The sequence below is a fragment of the Opisthocomus hoazin genome, chromosome 5 (assembly GCF_030867145.1).
Source record: "Opisthocomus hoazin isolate bOpiHoa1 chromosome 5, bOpiHoa1.hap1, whole genome shotgun sequence".
NCBI lineage: Eukaryota > Metazoa > Chordata > Aves > Opisthocomiformes > Opisthocomidae > Opisthocomus > Opisthocomus hoazin.
Window position 1 is genome coordinate 59,545,444 of NC_134418.1, and position 21,134 is coordinate 59,566,577.

The window sequence follows — 21,134 nt, forward strand, 5'->3', positions numbered from 1 at the left end:
CCTCACAGCTTATTACTGCCTTACACCTCCAAGACAAGAGTTACAGTAGCTTTTGGGGGGGGAAAAAGAAAGATACCTCCATCTGATTTATGTTTTGAGTGTTTGAGGGTTTTTTCCTTTTAAGTAGGGCTGCTACTACATCACCACCATTGTATTCAGTGCAAGAAATAGGTGGCTAATTAGGCTGTTGTCCGTAGGACAGTTGTTTTATTCGCTGTGGTAATTAGCAAAGTATGTCACAAAGGAGGTACAGATCTGGTGAAAACAAGATGGTCTGGTGGTTATGATAGTGGACTGTAATCTGGGGAATTGTGTACTGAAACTAAACGCTTCACAGCATTTCTCTGTGATGTTAAACAAGTCACTTCACTCGATTTCCATTAGTGACGGCTAATTGTCTGTGCTTCGTTTTTCAGGTATTCAGCTTGAAACAAGGGCCTGATTTGTGGAACTGGTGGGCAGTTAAAGCTCCATCTGAAGCTAATGAGAATTGCAGATGCCCTAATACCACTGAAAAAAAACATCAGGCCCTAGGCCTGATTTGAACTAGGTACTTAGAAATTAGGGGACTCTGTAAACTTGTAATATTTCCGTGCTTCAGTTTTCTAGCTGTGGAGGTTGGTAATTCTTTTCAACTCATGCCATTTCCTTTCAAAACAACACCAAGTCATTGAAATTTTTTTTTTTTTAAAAAGTTTGAGGCACTTAAATAGCCCTGTTAAAAGTGCAGTAAGTGCAAAGACACAGATTGTCCTGTTTTCAGGACAGGAACTCGAAGGTGTGCAATAAAACTGTAATTTTACACTGACAAAGAACAAATGAAATTACTGCTTCATTATCTCATTGTCATCTTTTAGATAAATTAGGCGGGGGGGGTCCACTTGGAAAAAAAACCAAACCAGTAATTAATTAGGTAATTTAAAATGTCATTGCACACACCCAAGAGAAGGAAACAGTTAAGGTTTTGTGAGCTCACTTAGTTCTAACACAAATTCTTACTCTACAGTCATAATGCGTTGGGTTTATCTGGTGATAGGACAATATGGTGCAGCGCTCACTTATTTTCTCTTTGGGGTATGTATTAGAAGGTAGTTCGTAGTAGTTTGTCACTGAAGTCACGGGTGCTTCTTAGGCTGTATCTTCAGTATCATTTTGGGAACAATTGCCCACCATTTCACAAATGATGTTCCATCGGTGATAAAAGCAATGAAAACGATAGTGCTGAATCTTTTACTGATGGGAGCTTCCTCCTCCCGATGTTACAGGGGATTGTAAAAGGATGGAGAGCAGGTTTTAAGTGGTGTCTCTGAAACAATACTATGTGTGGTTTGGTTTTGGTGACATTTGCATTTAAAGTGCGTTCAGCACCAGTTCAGTCAGTGAAGTTTAGTTTTGCTAAAGAAAGCTTCTGCCTGAAATACGCTGACTGCAGCAGTGCTGTTTTAAGGCTTTACTAGTGTGAAATGTAAGGTCAGTGCTTATCTAATGATACTTAGCTAATGACTTCAGAGTAGCAGTCTTCATGTTGACGTCACTATTTGCTAGAAAATTGTTTTACAGTTCAGCTGTTCAAAATGTTGTTTGATTATGATTTTTACTAATGATTCATCTTGCAACTGAATGGAAACTAATTGCTTGTCTGGAAAAGATTTGTAAGCGGATGTAAAGATAACAAAGGACAAGATCGCATTTTCAAACTAGGTGCCATTCTTTTTGGAGCTGAAGGCAGAAAATGACATTAAGGACAGCTTTGTGTTTTCAGTGCTTCTTAAAATTTTCTTGTACTATTTCTGACCCTGCCTCTGAAAACAAACTTTTCTTCTCAGGAGTGTGTGAGCATAGGTTTTTTAAGGTGTTGTGTTAGTATGAATTCCCAATTCAGCAGTTCTTCCATTAATGAAAGTGGGGGTCATGTTCGATGCGTAATGGAATCAAATGCAGTGCAAGGATCTTTCATTCACCAGCAGGTAACAGTACACACAAGAGAGCCTTCAGACACATTTGTAGATAAGACTCATTGTCTTACCTGCTAACAAAATAAGTCTTTGGTTGCTTGTATGTCCTATTTTAAAATACCTAGATGCACGGTGAAAGTTGTCTTTAATGCACTGTTAGTACTGCAGATCTGACAGCGGGTTTTACCACCAGCAGTTCATGGAAGAGTCAAAGTTGTTTCTGGATATCTGAACTGTATCTTTTATTTGAAGAAAACAATGGTCCCAGACCCTTTGTGAGGTTTTCTTTGTCAACGCAAAACAATAGCGTGTTTCTACATGCTGTGTCATGCTATCCTAAGAAGTTAACACTTACAAATGGGGGGGGGGGAGGTGTTTTGTAAGCACCCTGCACTGTCTTCTCAGCAGTGCAGCCCTCTTAGGGGGATGGGAGGTTTGAAAAGGTGATTAGGAAGTAGTAATGTTGAAAGCGTAGTGCAGCCAAACCGATTAATGAAAAGATTTACCAGCTAAGCTTGCTGTGAAAAAGACCCTGGGTGTTAAAACTGTTGTCTGTACCCACGTTTCTGCCATTATTGCTACTACTGGTTTTGAACAAGCATTAGTGCAGGGATGGGGAATTTCCAGAGCAGTACCAGTATAAAGGCAGGATTTGTAAAACCGCCAAGTAAGCATTGTTTCTAAAGGGTAAGTCAGGGTCACGTGTTTGATAGGCTCCCACATGATACTATTATTAAATATGTAACGTCACAGAACAGAAAAAGAATAATTTTGTTTTCTGTTATTGCTTGTCTGGAGCACATTTGGACTGGAAATGCTGCATTCTGAGGACACTGTCTGTTCAAATCTCTGTTCTTGATTAGTTCTTAGCCTGCAGACACGGTCACCTTGTTGGGAGTTGTTATTACTTCATTTACCTCAGAACTTTAAATGCCATGACAGATGCTACTAGAATAAGCTGTTGCAAATATTTGGATATGCGCTTCAGCTGTAATCCGTAACGCAACTACAGCTGTCCTGTTTTCAAGAACTTGATTTGATTTCTAGTGCAAATATCCTCCCCCCCCCCCCCCTCCGGTATACAACTCAGCATCAAAATGTTAGCCTTTTCTTTATTTCTGCAGTAAAAAGTCTGATCTGATCAACTGATGGATCTTGCTGAGGCAGGCATGAGCGCAGGACCGGTACTGAAGTCAGCTGACTTGCTCAGGCCCCGGGTAGCTGTTCATCTGCAGTACTTCAAACTGCTGTGGCCAGTGGGTAATAAGTGAATTAATAAGTAAAAGCAAATACTGGAGAGTTTGAGGCAGCATGTCTTAGGGAGGCAGTTCTCCTTTCAAACAAAGCTCCTCTTTCTTTTCTCCTGCAGTCCTCTTGAGATACAAGCGATGATGTGTAGGATCTCGGTTTTCTTCTGCTCTAAGAGAGACCATGCTAGTCAGTGGAGAAATTTTTACATTAGATATAGGAGAAGATCCTTCGGGCTTCTTCTCACTAGCTTCTAGAAGAAAATGTTTTTAGCAGTTAAAGCTATAACATGCTTTCACAGTGAGTGGGATGTTTTTCTATGGGAATTTTTAGTAGGGCATTTTTCATGCAGATAGTAACTCTCAGTTGTTTATGAAACAAATTTGGCCTGTGTAATTTGCCATCTTGCTCTGAAGAGTTCCCTTTTCAGGAAAGGCAGACCATTTAATGATCTTTGATCCACATTACGCTTCGTGTGCAGTCCCTGCAGTTAGAATGGAACTGTTTCTAATTGATTATTAAGACAGATACCCCCAAAATAAAGGCTTATATCCAGAAAGAAAAAGAAAACTTAGTGTCTAGTGATGTATTAGAACTGCTAAAATTGGGATCTGTTGGAACATGGAAGAAAAGAGGATTTTGAGATCTAGCAGAAGCATGCTGGTTTTCAAGACCCAGTTCTGAAGAGCTGAGTGTAGTTGGGTGGTTCTGACTCATCTGTGGCATTTAACAGTGGTTTGAATTTCAGCTGGTATTGCCTGGAAGGGGTATAGAGCATCAGTTTGTGGCCACTGATGGCTCAGGTTATGAATGTCTACGTACTGTAGCAACTGAAATGTGCTGGAGGTGGGCTTTGTCTCTGTATGGGATAATTTGCAGGTTCTTTAAAGGGTTAGGTTAGTTCCTCTTTTCTATTTGCAGTTGCTTATTCAGGTATTCTGAAGTTTCCACCCCAAAAAATGGGTTCAGTGCCTCTAAAAAAAATCGAGAAATGAAGGACCTGGACAAATTCTCTCCAGTATTAAATCGCCTTGGCAGAGGTGGAGGGGAGTCCAGCCACTGGTTTTGAAACACTTTTCGGTAGTTTTGCCACGAAATGGAATTGCTAGACTGGCTTCAGGAACATTTGTGGTACAAAGTGGTGATCAATAAGAAAGGAGGATGTAGCAGTTAGTCTTTTACAATGTGGTGCTCCCATTTAAGATACTTGAGAGCCCCGACTTAATCGCTAATGCCTATAATGATACTATGATATACTGTTGTCTTATAGTTTTGTTGGAAGCTATTATGAAGAATGGAAGTACTGCTGGGGGAGGCGCTTACTGCCGAAAACCAGCAAGTAGCAATGATCAAAGTAAGCCCAGTAGCACGAAGGAGAGCAATGCATCTGCTGCAGGTGAAAGTGGAAAAGGCTACACCAAAGACCAGATGGAAGGAGTATTCAGGTATGGCCTTGCTTAAATACATCACTGCTTTTCATTCTGTGTATTATGTACTTATGCTTTCAGCTCTAGCATCTAAAGAAGCAACAGAAAATTCAAGGTTAGCTGAGCGGGGTTACTTCTGCTGAACTGAGACAAAAAGGAAGAGGAGAGTTTTTCTGTGTTTAAACACAGTACGAGATGCTGTCACTTTCTGTGAGAAAGATGATGCCTATCTTTATATAAAGTAACCTTGATGGTTTAAAAAGAAAATACTCAAAATAGTTATTAAGTAGATCTTGTGTTAAATGGAGGAAGTGATGAAAATTCTGTAGTACAACTAGCAGGACAGTATTTCTGTTCTTAAATATTTTTGTACTCATGCTGGCTAAATTTACATTGCATGCTTGCTCCTGAAGTTTATTTTCAAGCTAATCTTGCTGTACAGGCTAGGCTTAGGCCAGTGTTAAAACTACTTTGCTCTGGGCCTACAGGTATCTGAGAAGCACTGAAGCACATAGTTTAGGTTGCATTATAAACTCCGTCTGGCCTTCGTGCAGCATGATAGTATTAAGATGGGGTGACAGCAGGAAAGGAGGATGTGTGAAAAGAAACAAAGATCAATAAAAATGGCCTTCTGAGGCGAATAACTCAAGTCATGTTATCATTACACACTTTTTGGCTGTAAGAGTGAGAAAAACATTGTTTGATATGTGCCCTGGTTTCTACTAAAGAGATAGGGACACAACCACTATAAAATTGCACATTTCAAAACCCACCTGTATTCTCAGATAAGCACTGCCCAGATATTTTCAAGGGAGCTGAAAGAAGGGAAGTCAAGAGGTTCTAGTCTCCTAGTTTGTGTAGAGTGGATGAATAGTTGCTCAAAACAAATTTGTGTGTGAATGTGTTTGTGAAATGTGTGTTGCTGTTGACATTATCTTGGGATCTTTTCCCCAAGTTCAATAATCTGTTCAGCTGTACTACGAGTGAGGAAAAAGCAGCTTTTCTTTGTTGGTACAGCAGCTCTGCATTCAGGCAGGTAGGCAGCAACATCTCTGGCATGGTTATCCTCTTGGTGTTGCTACTTAGTAGAGCTTTTCATTTACCGTCGAGTTTGCTTAATTAATGTTATTGCCCTTCATGATACATCTAAAGTAAAACCTGAATAAGCTTGTGCATTTTGGCCATCTTGAAATATTGGTTGTTAAAATGAATGCAAAATAAGTGTGTGCACACATGTGTGAGACAAAATATCCAGAAAGAACTCCTGTGTAAAACGAGGCTTGGATCAAGTTAAGACAGGTAACGCATTCTCAGAGTGCTGCTACAAGGAAGGCTGTGTTACTGCCAGTGTTCACTCACCCGTGAGGTGCCATTCTGAGCTGCCCTCTGCTCTGGCATTACCCTGCAAGTTCTTCTGTTCGTTCGTTTTGTTTGTTTTACCAGAAAGTAAAGTTGCCTACTTTTTCTTGAGTAAAATGATGTTGTGGAGCCAACTTTTCTCCATGGTATGCTTTCATGGTATTGGGTACTGCTTTGCTGAAGGGATTCACTAGATGCCAGGTAAAATTAATCCAGTTTGTTGGGATCAGAACCAGAGTTGGGGGTATTCATGGAAGTTGCACATTGAGGATAATCTTGATGCAACGCTGCTTCTTAGTACCTCTTTCAACAATCTGCTTTGTGAATATAAAATTTGGGGTTTTAAAAAGTACCCAGATTTTTGCAAAGAAGCAATTGTAGTGGCTTGCAGAACAGCCCATGTTTGTTTGTATTTTATGTACCACTTAGAAAATCAGCTGTTAAAACAATATCTTGAGCTTAGCTTGAGTGATGCTACCATCCTTCAGTATAGCAGTTTCTAAACCTTTGGAGGGAGACTGATTTTTCGTTTAGATGTGCAGTAATCAACAGAGCAAGTCCCCAGTTCTAGTTGGAAGTTCTGAAGTTTGTCGTGTTGTCAGTTAGTGACATCAGCACACCACTTATAAAATTTGTGGTTAAGAATTAAAAAACATGTGTGCCTTGCCAAAGAGAACAGCATTAAATGCAAACAGTAGGCTAAAACTTACTGGAAAAATATAACGCTTTCAGTGATGATAGCTGAGGGAAAGTTCATGTTTAAACCACAGTGAGAATGAGCTTACTAGTTGGAAACATGACAGACAGGCTGCATATGTTGTTGCTTCAGTCAGGCCCCAGTCTTTTCCAGTTAAATGAAACGTGCCCCTCTGAGGAGAGTATTCTTCAAAGCAGAGCATGTCACCACCATGTGCTTCTGCCATACCACAGTGGAAGGCTTTTCGGGCCTTTGAGTTGGTTAAAGAAATGCTATGTGAAAAGAGATGTTTTAAAATACTGTTTCATGCCTGATTTTTCTTTTTTTTTCCTATAAGAAGAGACATTTCTAAATAGCAAGGTAGCAAAATCTTCAATTTTTAATAAATTCTGAATCTTACTGTGGATTTAACTCTGTCAAACTAAGTTGTTTTGTATGCTTAGTGTTCCTGGAGTTGTCCAGCTATCTTGAATTTGCTTGTGGCAGTAGATTTAAGAAGACACACTTGGAGCAGTATAACTAATTTAACTGCATTAAGTTTCATCAGGGTTACTCTAGTAATGCGGGTAGGTATGAGTACAAACAAGCACCGCTGTGCTGTTTTTATTTTTTTCAAAGTACACTGGGGACACTGATCTAGCAAGCTACCATAACACATCTGTAGAGCATTGCATGAGGTTGCAAACAAGTTGCTCGACAGGGAGAAGCATAAGATGCAATATCTTTCCACTGATTGCATAAGGGCTGGGTAATGCTCTGTTCTTTGTGGGAACAGTGCTCACTGTGACAGTTTGAAGCTTGAGGTATCCAAAAGCACTTTGTTACTTTTGAATTGAAATGCTTTGAAAATACCATCTGTAGTACATGCATCTTTTTCTTAATGATGCTTATCTTGTCACTGAGGGCTGGATCAAGTTGCCTGAGTGCTTTACGCGACCTGCACATCGGAGATGTTGAGAGGAGACTAGCAGAAATGTGTCAGGACTCACAGTACACTTACATCTTTTTAGAGCAAGTGCCCTAGAAGTCTCTAGGCAATTGAAAGCTGTCTGAGCAATGTCAGCTTAAGATAAGTGCATGAGAATTGTGTGCACAACAAAAAAAGGGAGAATTTGCTTTTGGATTATGTGGTCTTTGCTTTAAAGTAATTGCTTCACTGTTTGATGTAGGTTATTGGCGTTTTTTGCTGGGATAAAAAAATGAAACGTTTGTGTAAGAAAGTAAACTTTTCCTTCTAGTTCACTTAAAACAACTGAAGAAAAAGTGCTGATTGGGGTTACAGTTATCAGAGTTCTTAATTGCTTTCAAACAAATTCTGTTCATCATATCTGCCTACTCATACCAAGTGTGCAGACCCTTTGGAATGGGTTTGTGGACCTGCATGAAATTAAAACAAAAGTATCACTTGCCTGCTGTGTATTAATTTTTCCCATTTATTTTTATGCTGTGACATGTGTATTATCTGTTGTCTCCTACATGATTTAGAAAAATACTTTTGGAGAGACAGATAGATCATACACGTTATACAGATTCCTTTTGAATCATGTTAAATTACATATAGTGTCTGATGTCTCTTTTTTAGTAAATAAGCAGTAGCGTATATTTCCTGTTACCTTTTTGACATCTTGAAGATAACTGCCAGCTGCTAAAATTGGATTGCAGTCTTGTGAAAATTGTGGTGGAATACTGCTTTTCCTGCCCTGCTAGTGCCTGCCCCTCGGAAGAGAGCCCAAGAATGACGTTTTCTATTTGGATCTTTGAGCTAGAACCAAAATAAACCAATAGCCGCATGAGTTCTGTAGGAACCTCGCAAGGCAGGATTAAATGTCTTCCAGTAGTGGTTGAGAATAATCAGCAGCTTGATTTGAATTCACAGAGTAAACCGAAAAATTGCCTCTACACATTTCATGGATCAGGCTAGAAGGAATGTAAGTTGGGTGACTTTTCCAGGCCTTCTGCTGAGAATTCTGCAAATTCAGCAAGAAGAGATACATGGTTACTTTTTTAACATGGGGTCAAGAAGATAATTAACTAGAAGTGGAATAATAAGAGCAATCAACATGTGCTAAAATTGAAAGAAAAAAAAGCAAAGAAATCAGGACATGCCTTTAATTAGGCTGCTAGAAGTACTGTGAATTGTTGAAATATCCAGTTGAATGGTTGAGAAAGTCAAGGTGGAAATCAGTCATAGAGCCTGTCATGGAAGAGTGGCACAGAAGATATGGTGGACTTTGTCAGAAAGCTCCTGCCTTTAATCTACACTTTTTATAGCTAAAATAAAAGCTTAAACAAAATCTTGAGAAAAGTATGCTGATGTAAACACAGCCTTGACTATTTCATGTAATACGCACAGGAGGAACAAACTGACCAGATACATCCAAGAGCAAGGTACTAGGGCAAGCACCCTGATGTGTTGTTGAATCTGTCAGTAAAGCAGAGATCTGAAACTTCTGGTGCGTTCATTTCAGGCACTAGGGGTATGCTGGTACCAGCTGGAGTTCCTCGACAACGCTGTGACCTTCTCTTCCCGATCTAGAGCACTTATTGCAGACCAAACTTACGTCATCCAAACTGTGACAGGCACATTCCCAATTCAGCTTCAGGATGCCATTTGCATCAGGCCCACTGGCATCATTGGGAACTTGACATGTGTAAAAATTGGTCTGCATTTTACTGTTTTTCTGCTCAACTCTGGGATCAGAAGTCAATGTAGCTTCCTCTTGCTCAGTTCTTTGTTACTAACATTCACATTGCTGCTCACTGTGCTGCTCATTTCAAATTACCATTGGGAGAAATATGGCTCCCATCGCGTGCTTTTGGAGATTGCAGTCGAAGTATGTGTCTTAGTCGCACTCAAAACTTCGTGATTATGGATCACTGCAGGTATTTGATACAGAAATGCAAGGATGTCCGATAGGTTTTGTTAACCCGAGGAAAGCTGTTGATGCTGACTTAATCTGAATTGTAGATTTGAAAAGTGAAACAAGAAGCACAACAGTAGGATCACATCATTTTGTAGTCACAGGAGAACCAGTGGTGGTAGCCCCAGAGTTTCTGCAGGTGAGAAGCAGATATTTTGCGACCTGAAGGGCTGCTTCTGTATTCAGCCGTCAGAGCATGGAGAGGAGCTCAGCATTGGGCAGAACTGGCTGTTGCTGCAGTTTGGAGCTGGCTGATCAGTTCTACTGCAGGTGGCTTGTCAGCTGCAAGCTGGGATAGCGGAGCTTCACAAGTCATGACGAGGTACCGCTGTCAACAGATTGTGCATGAATGTAGGCCATCACTTGCCCTCATGCTGTTTGAGAATTCTATTCTCTAAAAGTCAGATATTATTTCAGGAACATCCAGCAATGTGCCCTCCTCCTCCTCCTAAAACAGCCAGCAAATCTGTTAACCAGAAGGACAGTGCCAAGCTGCTGGCAGGAGACTAACAATTCAGCAAGGAAAGAGATAATTTGGTAGTAATTCAGATACAGAAGTGATCCAGCCAGGAATGAAAACACAAGAAAAGCATTTCATAAAAAACTAAAGCAACAAACTTCAAGTAAGCCAGAAATAAACAACAAAAAACCCCAATTCAGTACAAAAAGGGCAGTCTATAAGCAAGTTGTATGTAAATTGCAATTTTAAAGAGAAACAGCTGTGTGGAGTTTATATATGCAAGAAAATTAGCAGTAGGGACTACAGCGTCTTAAGTGCAGCAAAACCAACCAAACAACGATTTGAAGTGCAGCTTTCGGAAAGTTGGTTGTTCATGCTGAGAGTGCTGCGGGACAGGGGTTTCTGATGCAGTTGAAAGCCATAAATAACCTCAGTGGTCGATCTTTTCCAAAACCCACTGGTTTTACTCTCAGTTTTTTCCCAGCCCCTGCTGGCCGCTGTTGTGTGGCCTACAAGAGGAGACAAGTGGGAAGGGGATGGTTCCTTCCATCCGTCTGTGCTCCTGTGACACATCACCACAGGACAACCCTCCAGGCAAGGAGTTCTGGCAGAGTGAGGATTGTCAGACATCAGGCTGCTAGAGACAAGGGGTGAGGATTATGTCCCAAAAGGCCTGCTTCTGCTGAGGGACCGGGTTGGCCATGACTTCCAGCAGCTGGAGAGAAATTTCTCATCAGGACAGTGGTAGTTTGGAGGAAGAGGACTGAAGTCTTGGAGAATCTCTGTGCGAAGCCCATGATTCCCGTCCCTTTAAGGTGGAGGAGGGATGCGGTGTGTGCTCCAACAGTGTCTGGGAAGCCTGGGGACGGCACAGCACGTGTGTGACCTGAGGATCTGGTGGGTTGCCCTGGTGATCCTGTACAGTTTGTCCTGCTATAAACTGACTGACCAGGTTGAGTTTGTGATGCATTCAAGTTTTGCCACTCAGGAGTGCACCACAAACACCGATAATTTTGTTTAATTGGAAAGCACCTTTTAATCAGCTTTGCTTGTCCCATCACCCCTAGAACAAAGCTGCTGCGGTACAAATTCGGTGCAAAACTCCTGTGGACTCTGCTGGCAGGGGAAAAGCCAAGCTGTAACGATTGCCCTGAAGTGTGCTCAGTGAGGGACCTCCTGGCAGAGTTCACTAACTGCCTCCCTGTAGGAAACTTTGCGTTAACTGGGTGCTAGCTACTTACAGCCCAGATGCTTTTTGCCTTGAAGTGGCAAAGCAATTGTATAAAACTTGTCTAATGGCAGGGTGTAGCGAGGGCGTCATAGCACAAGGTCGTCGCTGAGAGTTCCAGGCTTAGGTATGGTTTTTAGCCCCCGTGCAGTTGTACTATCATTTAATGTACTTTAGCTGTAAAGCTTGATCTGCCTAATCCGAAGTCCTGCTGAACTCTGCAGAGCTGCTGTATGTGTATGCTTATTCCACGTGATCCACCATGCAGTCGCGCGCAGCCGTGCTCCTCAGGCTACCCGGCAGAGCACTTGCAGCGTACGTTTGCTGCTGACGTCTGGGAGAGCCAGCACTGACTTGGCTGAGATCCGAAGATGGCAGCGGGCTAAACAGCGAGCGGGGGCTGTGCATCTCAGCACTGATCCTGCGCAGCAGAAAGGAGGGCAATGTAAATGATCCGGAGGATCGGTTACAGGTCTGTTGCAGGCAGCGTTGCTGTGAGCGTGCCCATCCTGATGAGAGCACGCAAGGGAGAATAAAAGGCAAGGGTGGCTGTCACAAATCGACAAAGGCTTCTTTGTTTGAGACTGGCCGTTTAGCCTAGGGTAGCAGGTCAGGGTATGGGAGTGATTTGATACAAGATGCTCTTGAAATATTCCATCACAGCTTCGTACAAAATCAGGAATGTTGGGATAGAGATGCTTCTGGATTTGTAGAATTTTTTGTTTAACAAAGCAATCATTTAACAAAGACTTGCTGAGAGAAAGCAGAAATGTCTTAGACCTTGGCTGAACACTTCTTTCTTGATAATAGCTCATTTGTGGGCCGGGTTCAGGACAGCTGCTGTGTGGAGGGTGATTACGCTCTTGCCTTTGGAGGGAACGTGCTGTGACACCCACACAGCAGGTTTCTCCCTGTGCCTTCTCATCGAAGCACGTCTGGTAGCGGAAGCTGGTGGGTCACGTGCTGACCTGAACCTCTTCTGATCGATGCCCACCATTCCTGTCTTTCCCATGAGGGCTTCCCACTTCTCCTGCAAGGGTTTCCCACTGGGGAACTTTCACTGGTTGTGAGTGGGGAAAAAACTCTGGGGTGAGTTTTTGAGGGTTAGAAAAACAGGTTGGTGTTTCTTGGGTTGTTCTTTTTTTTTTCCATTTTTCTCCTCTCTGCATCCTAGAGTTGCGAAATAAATGCATATCAGGTCTGCAAAGAAGTAAACTTTCATGGCTTTTTTTTCTTCATGTTTGTTACTTCCATGAGAAATGACCATATGCTGTTTGGGGAAAACAGTTGTTGAGGATGCATAGTGCGTAAAAACACTTCAACTAACATTTGACACTACAGTTTTAATGCTAATAAAACAACAACTTTGCTAAACATTGATGACTCTACCTAATTTTATATCAGCCAAATTTCTGAAGAGTCTGGTCCACAAACAGATAATTCAGATACTGAATTATTGAAGAGAAGAATTTAGATTGGATGCTGAGATAGCAACAGCTTGAAATAAAAGCTTAATTTGATACTGTTACACTTTTGAATAAAGCTATCTGTTCTTGATACAGTTCATAGGTAATCCAGGTCTTGAGGCTAAGGATGAAGGGATCTGTACACTACCAACATTTTTTCTTATTATACAAATTAACAAACAAAAGTTTCCAGTATTCAGAGTATAATTTAATGTATTTTCTTTCCATTCTTTCTTGATGATGGATTCACTGTGTTCTTTTTAGTTAGCTTTATCAGCTTCTTAACTGGAATTTATTAAATGTTACTTCAATATAATGAGCTATATTTATTTCACAGGATGTTCGTGTTGACAGCTGCCTGCATACATGCGATTCAGTGCTCTTGTGAGCATTACACCGAGACTTCCAGAAAAGCTCGTGTTATTTGAACACAGGAGAAGGGATTCCTCAAATGAAACTTGATTTGATCAATCTGTGAACTACAAAGGACCACACACAACGGTGTGGTTTTAATTCCGGTGCTCGCATCCCTTAATTACAGGGTACCCATTCTTTCGTGAAAACGCCAAAGGGTTGTTCACCTGCTTTTTTCCCACTTGGCTGCCCTGTGTATAGTCATTGTAACACTAAACCCATATTTACGTAGATATCTGTGAATGGGGACACAGTTGCAGCCATATGAAGAGACTCACACAAAGCTGTTAAAGTATTTGTGGATGTCATTTCTATTTCTTGCTCAGACCAGCCCTTTTCTTTTGGTATGCACCAAATGTTAATATGTTGCATTTCTGCAATGAAAGTCTGTGATTCAGCCTTCTTTTTCTACATTTCTAATTCTTACTCAAGTAACTGGGTTTGGTTTTATTGGTTTGGTCAGTTCTTCTCGTAACTGTTCTTTCTCTCTTCTGAGTACTGTAAAGCATACACCAAATCATTGCATCATTGCCAGATTTTGCTTTTGCTGTCTGAGTGAGACTGCCTACAGGAAGAATATTTCTAAGTTTTCAGAGTTTTAAAAAATGCTACATTGAACATATGAGATGAGCTGAAGCTGTAATTGCTGGAGCTCTTATTATTTCTTGTGTAAACACTTAGAGAAAGTTTGTCAAGATCTAGGTGCATTCCCAGCAGCAGAGATATTCTAACATGCCTTATTTCCCTGAAAAATGAGTGCTTGAATGGTGTTATGACTTGATTTTTATTTGGAGAAAGAGAGATATTCTTTGTTTTGTTTTGTATCATGCAGACCAAAGTGCGTTTGCTGTTGACAGTCAAAACAGGCCTTCCTGCCCGCTAGCTCTGCAAAGGAAATTTGGAATCTTCGTTTTATGCATTATGAACAGCAATATTGGTATAATTAGGAATGAGGAAATGCTACAACAATTGCAAGGAGAAACTTTTTCTTACAACTGAGGTAGTTCTACAGCAGAAGTAAAATATATGTATGCAGTAAGTAATTTTGAGTACAATAGTTTATTGTGCTCAATAGTGAGTTTATTCCGAAAAATGTCATTCTTTATTTCTAGAGTGGAATTTTTTCTGCATTTTATATTGAAAGCAAGAGATGTAATGTATAGCATCAGCGCAGTGTATTACCTCATTTGCAGCTGTGTTCTAACATACTGCTTTTGCATCTTTTTGTTTACAACATTTTACTTCATTTTGTTTTGCAGTATAAAGAAATGTAAAAATTATTACGAAGTCCTTGGGGTGTCGAAGGATGCAGGTGAAGAAGACCTAAAGAAGGCTTATAGAAAACTTGCTTTGAAATTCCACCCAGACAAAAACCATGCACCTGGAGCAACAGAGGCTTTTAAAAGTAAAATACCATTTTTACTTAAAATTTCTTTTATGATTTAACTTTGTCAGATTAAAATAAATTCGTCTGCATTGGTCACCTGTCTCTCTACAAAATTGTCAGTGAGGTGTTTTGTAGCTAATACTAAGCTGTCATTTTTATCCAAGAAAATATTCCATCTTTGTTATCTTAACACATACCTAGAAGTATAGATAAATAACGTGGACTTCTGCAGTTGAGTTCGGTTTCGGAGGATTGACTAATTTTCAGGTACAGGGAGCGAATACTTGATCTGTGAAACCCAATTGCACTTTTTTACTGCTGTTGACTTAATGTAGTATCTTGAATCTTTACTGTACTTGATCTTGAAAAAAACAAAGTAATACTTCATAGGAAAATGCAGTTTTTACTGACTCACGTGCCATGCTCAGGTTACCTTTTCCATAGAATTCAATGTGCGTGTGTAGTTTTACTACTTTTTCTACACAAAAACACGTGAGTTCAAACCTGGCCTTATTCATAGTTGCCTTTGACCATTTCTTAGGTAAAAATTACAGTCTGACTTCACCTGATCTAAGGCTGCCAAGCTTAGCCCTGCACAAGGAAAATTGTTGAGGAAAAGGTTTTTAAAGAAAACTGCAACATCTCAGACACAGATGAAGAAAAATGTAAATCTGTAAGAGATGATCATGCATAAATAAACAAGCTGATTGTGGTACATATTTTTTATTTTTTTCCCTGTGTGAAGTTTACATGCAGGCATTTGAAAGAAATTTTCAGATAAAACTCTTAAATTGGGGGAGGGGGGAAAAAAGGGGAAAAAAAAGTCCTGAGCAAGACTTCTGATACAAACTTTAAGGGATAATTATAATAATATATTAACAATTCCAGATGAAAAGTAGCTAGAGCATAGCGGGGAGGTTGTTTGCTAATGATGATTTTAGTATAGCTATGTGATGGCTTTATCTAAAAAAGATATTATTCTTATAAAATTGTCTCCAGCCCTATAAATAAAATAATTCTTCCTTTTTAATAGAATTTTAAATCATCTTTACATTTAAGAAAACAGTTTCTTATTATTTAATATTTTATTTAACATTAGCACTGTGTGCAAGTTTGATTTCTTCAGCTTTATTTCACTTTCTGGTTCTTAACTAGTTGAGTAAATGAACAGAACATTTTGGGGGGGAATCTTGTTGACTAAAAATTATTTCTTGAAATCTAGCATTTTTCTTGCATTGAAATCGCTGTAACCTTTTGTATGACAGTAAATTTCTGATTTAGTTTGCATTTAGAGGTGTCTGATGAGTTTCTAACATCCAGCTGAGAAAAGGAGTTTCATAATAATAGCTATTATTTCATAATAATGGTTTATTTTAAGAAAAGGTCACATTGGAAAACAGAATTGAGCTCGATTTAGGCAAGGTACTTAGATCTTGAGCTACCTAGTACTACTCTTCTGTTGTATTAAGCAGTCTCCTTGAGGTTATATTTTAGCTTAAAAAGTTTCTGCAAATATAATCACTTTTAATCTTTTGGAATCTCTTTTACCAACTTCATCAAAATCTTTCCTTTGAAACTTTTGAGCAGTTTATTTCATTTTTCATGTCCTTTATTTAAAGAAAATTATATTTGAATCAAATTTGTTATGAATTAGCATCAAATAATCAAAAGCAAGTAACAAATAGTCAAAAAAGTTTGCTGACCATACCGTGGCAGTATGGTGTCTTCACTTGATGTGTAGTCACCTGATTTATGTCTCCTTAAATTCTTAATTGTTGGGAAAAATCTAAGTTTTTTACTGCAAATTTATCCTTGTGCTGAGTAACAGAGGAATCTTGTGGCAATATTTGATGCCAGTAGTGTATATCATCCTCTCAGTGCAAATTATCAGGCATCATTCCTTCGGGTTTTCTCCTCCACTTAAAGGAATTGCTAATGAGTATTTCTAAGGGCATCTTAAAAGGCACACAGCTAAGACTCAGTAACTTTTTTCTAGATTGGATAATGTTGAAAACATTAATTATGCAAATCCATAACTTTATTTGGCTGTGTTGAGGTTGTAGTGTTGCACCTTTCATGAACTTTTGATGACTGATGGCTTTTCGACACTGAAAAACATAATCCCTGTGCCTTGTTGTTGGTTGGCTGCAAAAGAAGCCTTTTGTTGGAGAGGCCTGGAGGAGAGAGAAGAAAGGAAAGCAGAAGGGATTTAATGAAGATGGGAGTGAGTAAAGATTGTTCATCGAGTGCCAACAGCAGTTTTCCTTCAGTCTGCAGGAGCTGTATGTCTGTGTGGAGCAGCTAGGGCCAAAGCTTGTAAAATCAGCAGAGCTCGTGGGCTTTTCGCACTGGTTCTTTCCATTCTTGCCTCACTCAGTTTTTCCCTTCCTGCTGTCAAAATGGAAGTTGTTCATTTGTGACAGTGTAGCGTGAGCGGGGACAAGCATCCAGGGCAGGCACTCCAAATGCTGAGGTCAGATTGACAACGCTGGGAACCCACGTGTTCCTGTCACGCACGCGTGTGGTACTCTTCATGTTATGTCATTCTAAACTTTGTGTTATTAATGTAATCCATAAAATGTCTTAAGAAGCATGTAAAAAATACATTCACACTCTTGTAGACAACAAAGTTGGTGCATTCGAAGAAGTCGCCACTTACTAAATGAAACCAAAGGCAACCTACTGAGTCTGCGATGTTTTTGAGCTAGGCTGCTAGAGCAAACTGAACTTTGCCGTTGCCCCACTTCAAAGCTTTTGCTGTAATGCTTGATGCTTTTTTTGTAATTGCAGTGAGAGAGAACATTTCCATAGGTGTAGGTGTTCCCCTCAAGAAAGGATCAAAGCTCTCCTGCCTTCTGCCTGCTTCAACAGGATAAAAGGCCTTTGAATAGCGTTGGTGGGAAACTTTGTGGAAGCTGTGCTAAGAAAAGTAGAGGTGTTTCTGGACCTTGTTGTACTTTAGTTGTTTTGTAACATACAGCAAAGGACATAATTCACTGCCTATTCTTGACTTTGAAATTGCAATTTTCGTGCTGGAATAGCTCTTCTCTTTCGTTTATGGGAATTGTCTTTTATTCCTTGCTTCAGAAATCGGAAATGCGTATGCTGTGCTGAGTAATCCAGAAAAACGAAAGCAGTATGACCTTACAGGCAGTGAAGAGCAAACATGCAATCACCCTAGCAACGGTAGATTCAACTTCCACAGAGGTTGTGAGGCAGATATTACTCCAGAGGATCTATTCAACATGTTTTTTGGAGGAGCCTTTCCAACAGGTATTTGTATATATCTGTATAATCATTAGGATACAGTGGTACTGCCCAGAGTGGCATTAGAGTTTGTGACATTATAAAACAGTAAAATTACTCCAGCCTGCCTTGGACCCCAACTCTTTAATCTACATCACAGTTTATTTTTCTCGTAAGTGTTGCTAAATCCCCAAAATGTCAGTTTGAGTTCAGTTCTATAGGGTTACTATGGTGATTCTGCGGTACATGAAATAACAAATCAGTTGTCTCGGAGCTTAAAATATTTATTTTGAATAACTTTGACATTATGAGATATCTTAAAATTGAGTTATTTCATGTGTCATTGTGCTGTAATGTTAAATGCTTTATGTTGTTGCTTCTGTATTGACCTCTAAATAGTTATTTTTGAACGTGATTTAGATGTGGATATTTTTTTCCTTAGGTAGCGTACATTCATTTTCTAATGGTCGTGCTGGCTACAGTCACCCTAATCAGCACCGTCAGAGTGGACATGAGAGGGAGGAAGAGAGGGGTGATGTATGTTTAAGCACCATTGACTTTACACTGTGTCTTGTGAAATTTGCTGGTAGTCGCTTTCAGTGATGTGACTGTACAGGAGCACTGCACTGTAGCCGAGGGTTTGTACTTGCCAGTTACATATTTTAAAACTTTGGTAGGTGGTAGTCTTACTGATTGGTAAATTGGCATGCAAATTTGAGAAGATAATAGCCTGGTTTTGTAAACACGTTGTTCTATGTCAGTGTCTGAGTAGTGAGTGGTAGTATTAGCCTAAATATGCCACTAATTCTGGTCACTAATCCTTGCCTACATTTAAAAATTTATTTGGGCTGAGGTAAGAATTGTACTTACGGCTCAATATTCATCTATATGAATTATATATAGTCCTGTGTAATTACATGTCACTTTATAGATGAGACTAAATCTTGGCCTACCGTGCAGCTGAATCCCGCTGTTCATTTGTTAATTGCTTGTGGCTGCATGCTAACCCATGAACTCTTCCAGCTTGAGCACTCTATGAATATTGTGTGTGCATTGGAAAGTAAGGATGACACCACAGTGTTTGTAGTTATAGTTTTCCTAGCACCTTTTGATGCTTAAAGCAGAAAGTCATGCTTAGCATTAAATCTTGTCAAATTTACCTGTTTACTTGATGCTGTTTTATGACGTATCTGAACCTGTTTTGTTCCTTAGGGAGGTTTCTCTATGTTCATTCAGCTGATGCCTATTATTGTGTTGATCCTCGTCTCCTTGTTAAGCCAGTTGATGGTATCTAACCCTCCTTACGCCTTATACCCAAGATCGTAAGTAATGCTTGATTACATTAGCTTAAAACAGAGGGCATGATGTTAAAAAGAGGTTAAAACAGAGGCTCAGTGTCCAGATGGAGACCGGTGACAAGTGGTGTCCCTCAGGCATCCGTACTGGGACTAGTACTGTTCAATATCTTCATCAGTGACATAGTGGGATCGGGTCCACTCTCAGCCGGTTTGCAGATGACACCAAGCTGAGTGGTGCAGTTGACACACCAGAAGTACAGGATGCCATCTGGAGGGACCTGGACAAGCTGGAAAAGTAAGCCTGTGTGAACCTCATGAGGTTCAACAAGGCCAACAGCACCTGGGTCAGGGCAACCCCTGGTATCAGTACAGACTGGGGGATGAAGGGATGGAGAGCTGCCCTGCAGAGAAGGACTTGGGGGTACTGGTGGATGAAAAGCTGGACATGAGCCACCAATGTGCGCTCGCTGACCAGAAGGCCAACCGTATCCCAGGCTCCTTCAAGACAAGCGTGCCCAGCAGATCGAGGGAGGTGATTCTGCCCCTCTGCTCTGCTCTGGTGAGACCCCACCTGGAGTCCTGCATCCAGTGCTGGAGCCCTCAGCACAGGAAAGACATGGACTTGTTGGAGTGGAGCCAGAGGAGGGCTACAAAAATGGTCAGGGGGATGGAGCACCTCTCCTATGAGGAAAGGCTGAGAGAGTTGGGGCTGTTCAGCCTGGAGAAGAGAAGGCTCAGGGGACACCTTATTGTGGTCTTTTATTACTTAAAGGGGGCCTATAGGAAAGATGGGGACAAACTTTTTAGCAGGGCATGTAGTGATAGGACAGGGGGTAACAGTTTTAAGCTAAAAGAGGGTAGATTTAGACTGGATATAAGGCAGAATTTTTTTACCATGAGGGTGGTGAAACAGTGGCACAGGTTGCCCAGAGAAGTGGTAGATGCCCCATCCCTGGAAACATTCAAGGTCAGGTTGGACAAGGCTCTGAGCAACCTCGTCCAGTGGCAGATGTCCCTGCTCAATGCAGGGGGCTTGGACTAGATGACCTTTAAAGCTCCCTTCCAACCCCAACTATTCGATGATTCCGTGTTGTAATCGCCCTCTCCCACTCAGAAGGGTTTTAGAGAGGCTTCCGTTAGCTGGTGCTTGATTTCCCACAGAGAGGAAAGGGAGGGTAGGTATCGGCGAAGCAGAACAAAACTTGAAAGTGAGGTACTGAGAACATGCTGTGAGACTGTAACGGAGAAAAGAAGTCAGCAATACCTGGAGTTTAGGAGGTCTTCTAATACAAGGCAGTGGGTCCGTGCAACACAGCATGTTGCAAAGGTGTTTGTCTCTCCAGTCCATTTAATGGAATCCCGAAACCTGCTAAGGCTCGTTGTTCTTTTAGGGGTCATCTGTGCTGGTAGCAAGTACTGGAAAGCAGCTTTCTCATCCTTATTTAAGTTTTGAACTGGATGAGGGCTGGGGAAATTATCTGTTCTTTGCTTCATTCTAGGTGATGGTAAAATAGTTTATCTTTGTTTTCGTGCAAATAATTCTACTAGTGAAACTTACCTGGTTTTTTGTACAGTAGGATATATGAACCTTCTTTCCTTGAGAGAAATAAATAACTTGAATCAGGCATGCAGCTACCTAGTAGACTTGGCCCACTCCCCACAACTGTTTTAAAGGTTCTTGGTTCCTTGTGGAGCTGTCGGCCCCACAATGGGAAGGTTTCTTTCCTCCTCTCTTGTTTTTTAGAGTTCTTTATTTTTGGAGTGTGACCTCTTTCTCTTCCGCAGCTAAGCTGTTGTGATGCTTATAAACGCTTCTCTGCCGAAATGTTTGTGCACAAGGTTTGATTTTTAATCCACAGAATGCCAGCAGGAAAATGGATTTGTCAGGGCTGGCAGAAGACACTTCAGAATGGAGATGCCTCTACTGGGTTGCTACAGAATAGTGACTGGTTTTTCTTTCTGTTGCGTTTGAGTGTAGTTTTCTATTGCCAAAGCTTATATTTGACTAAAGACGTATGAAACAAGTGT

The 21,134-nt window shown here is 40.6% G+C and overlaps 1 protein-coding gene across 1 annotated transcript in view; it reads left to right on the plus strand.

The window, feature by feature from the left end:
* DNAJB14 (DnaJ heat shock protein family (Hsp40) member B14) overlaps window positions 1-21,134 on the plus strand; it is a 28,015-nt gene that overhangs the window by 1,674 nt on the left and 5,207 nt on the right. The window contains exons 2-6 of the mRNA XM_075421454.1: window positions 4,474-4,648; window positions 14,435-14,580; window positions 17,650-17,835; window positions 18,251-18,345; window positions 19,021-19,130. Coding sequence (XP_075277569.1) covers window positions 4,474-4,648; window positions 14,435-14,580; window positions 17,650-17,835; window positions 18,251-18,345; window positions 19,021-19,130 — 712 coding nt within the window. The remainder of the gene's footprint in view (window positions 1-4,473; window positions 4,649-14,434; window positions 14,581-17,649; window positions 17,836-18,250; window positions 18,346-19,020; window positions 19,131-21,134) is intronic.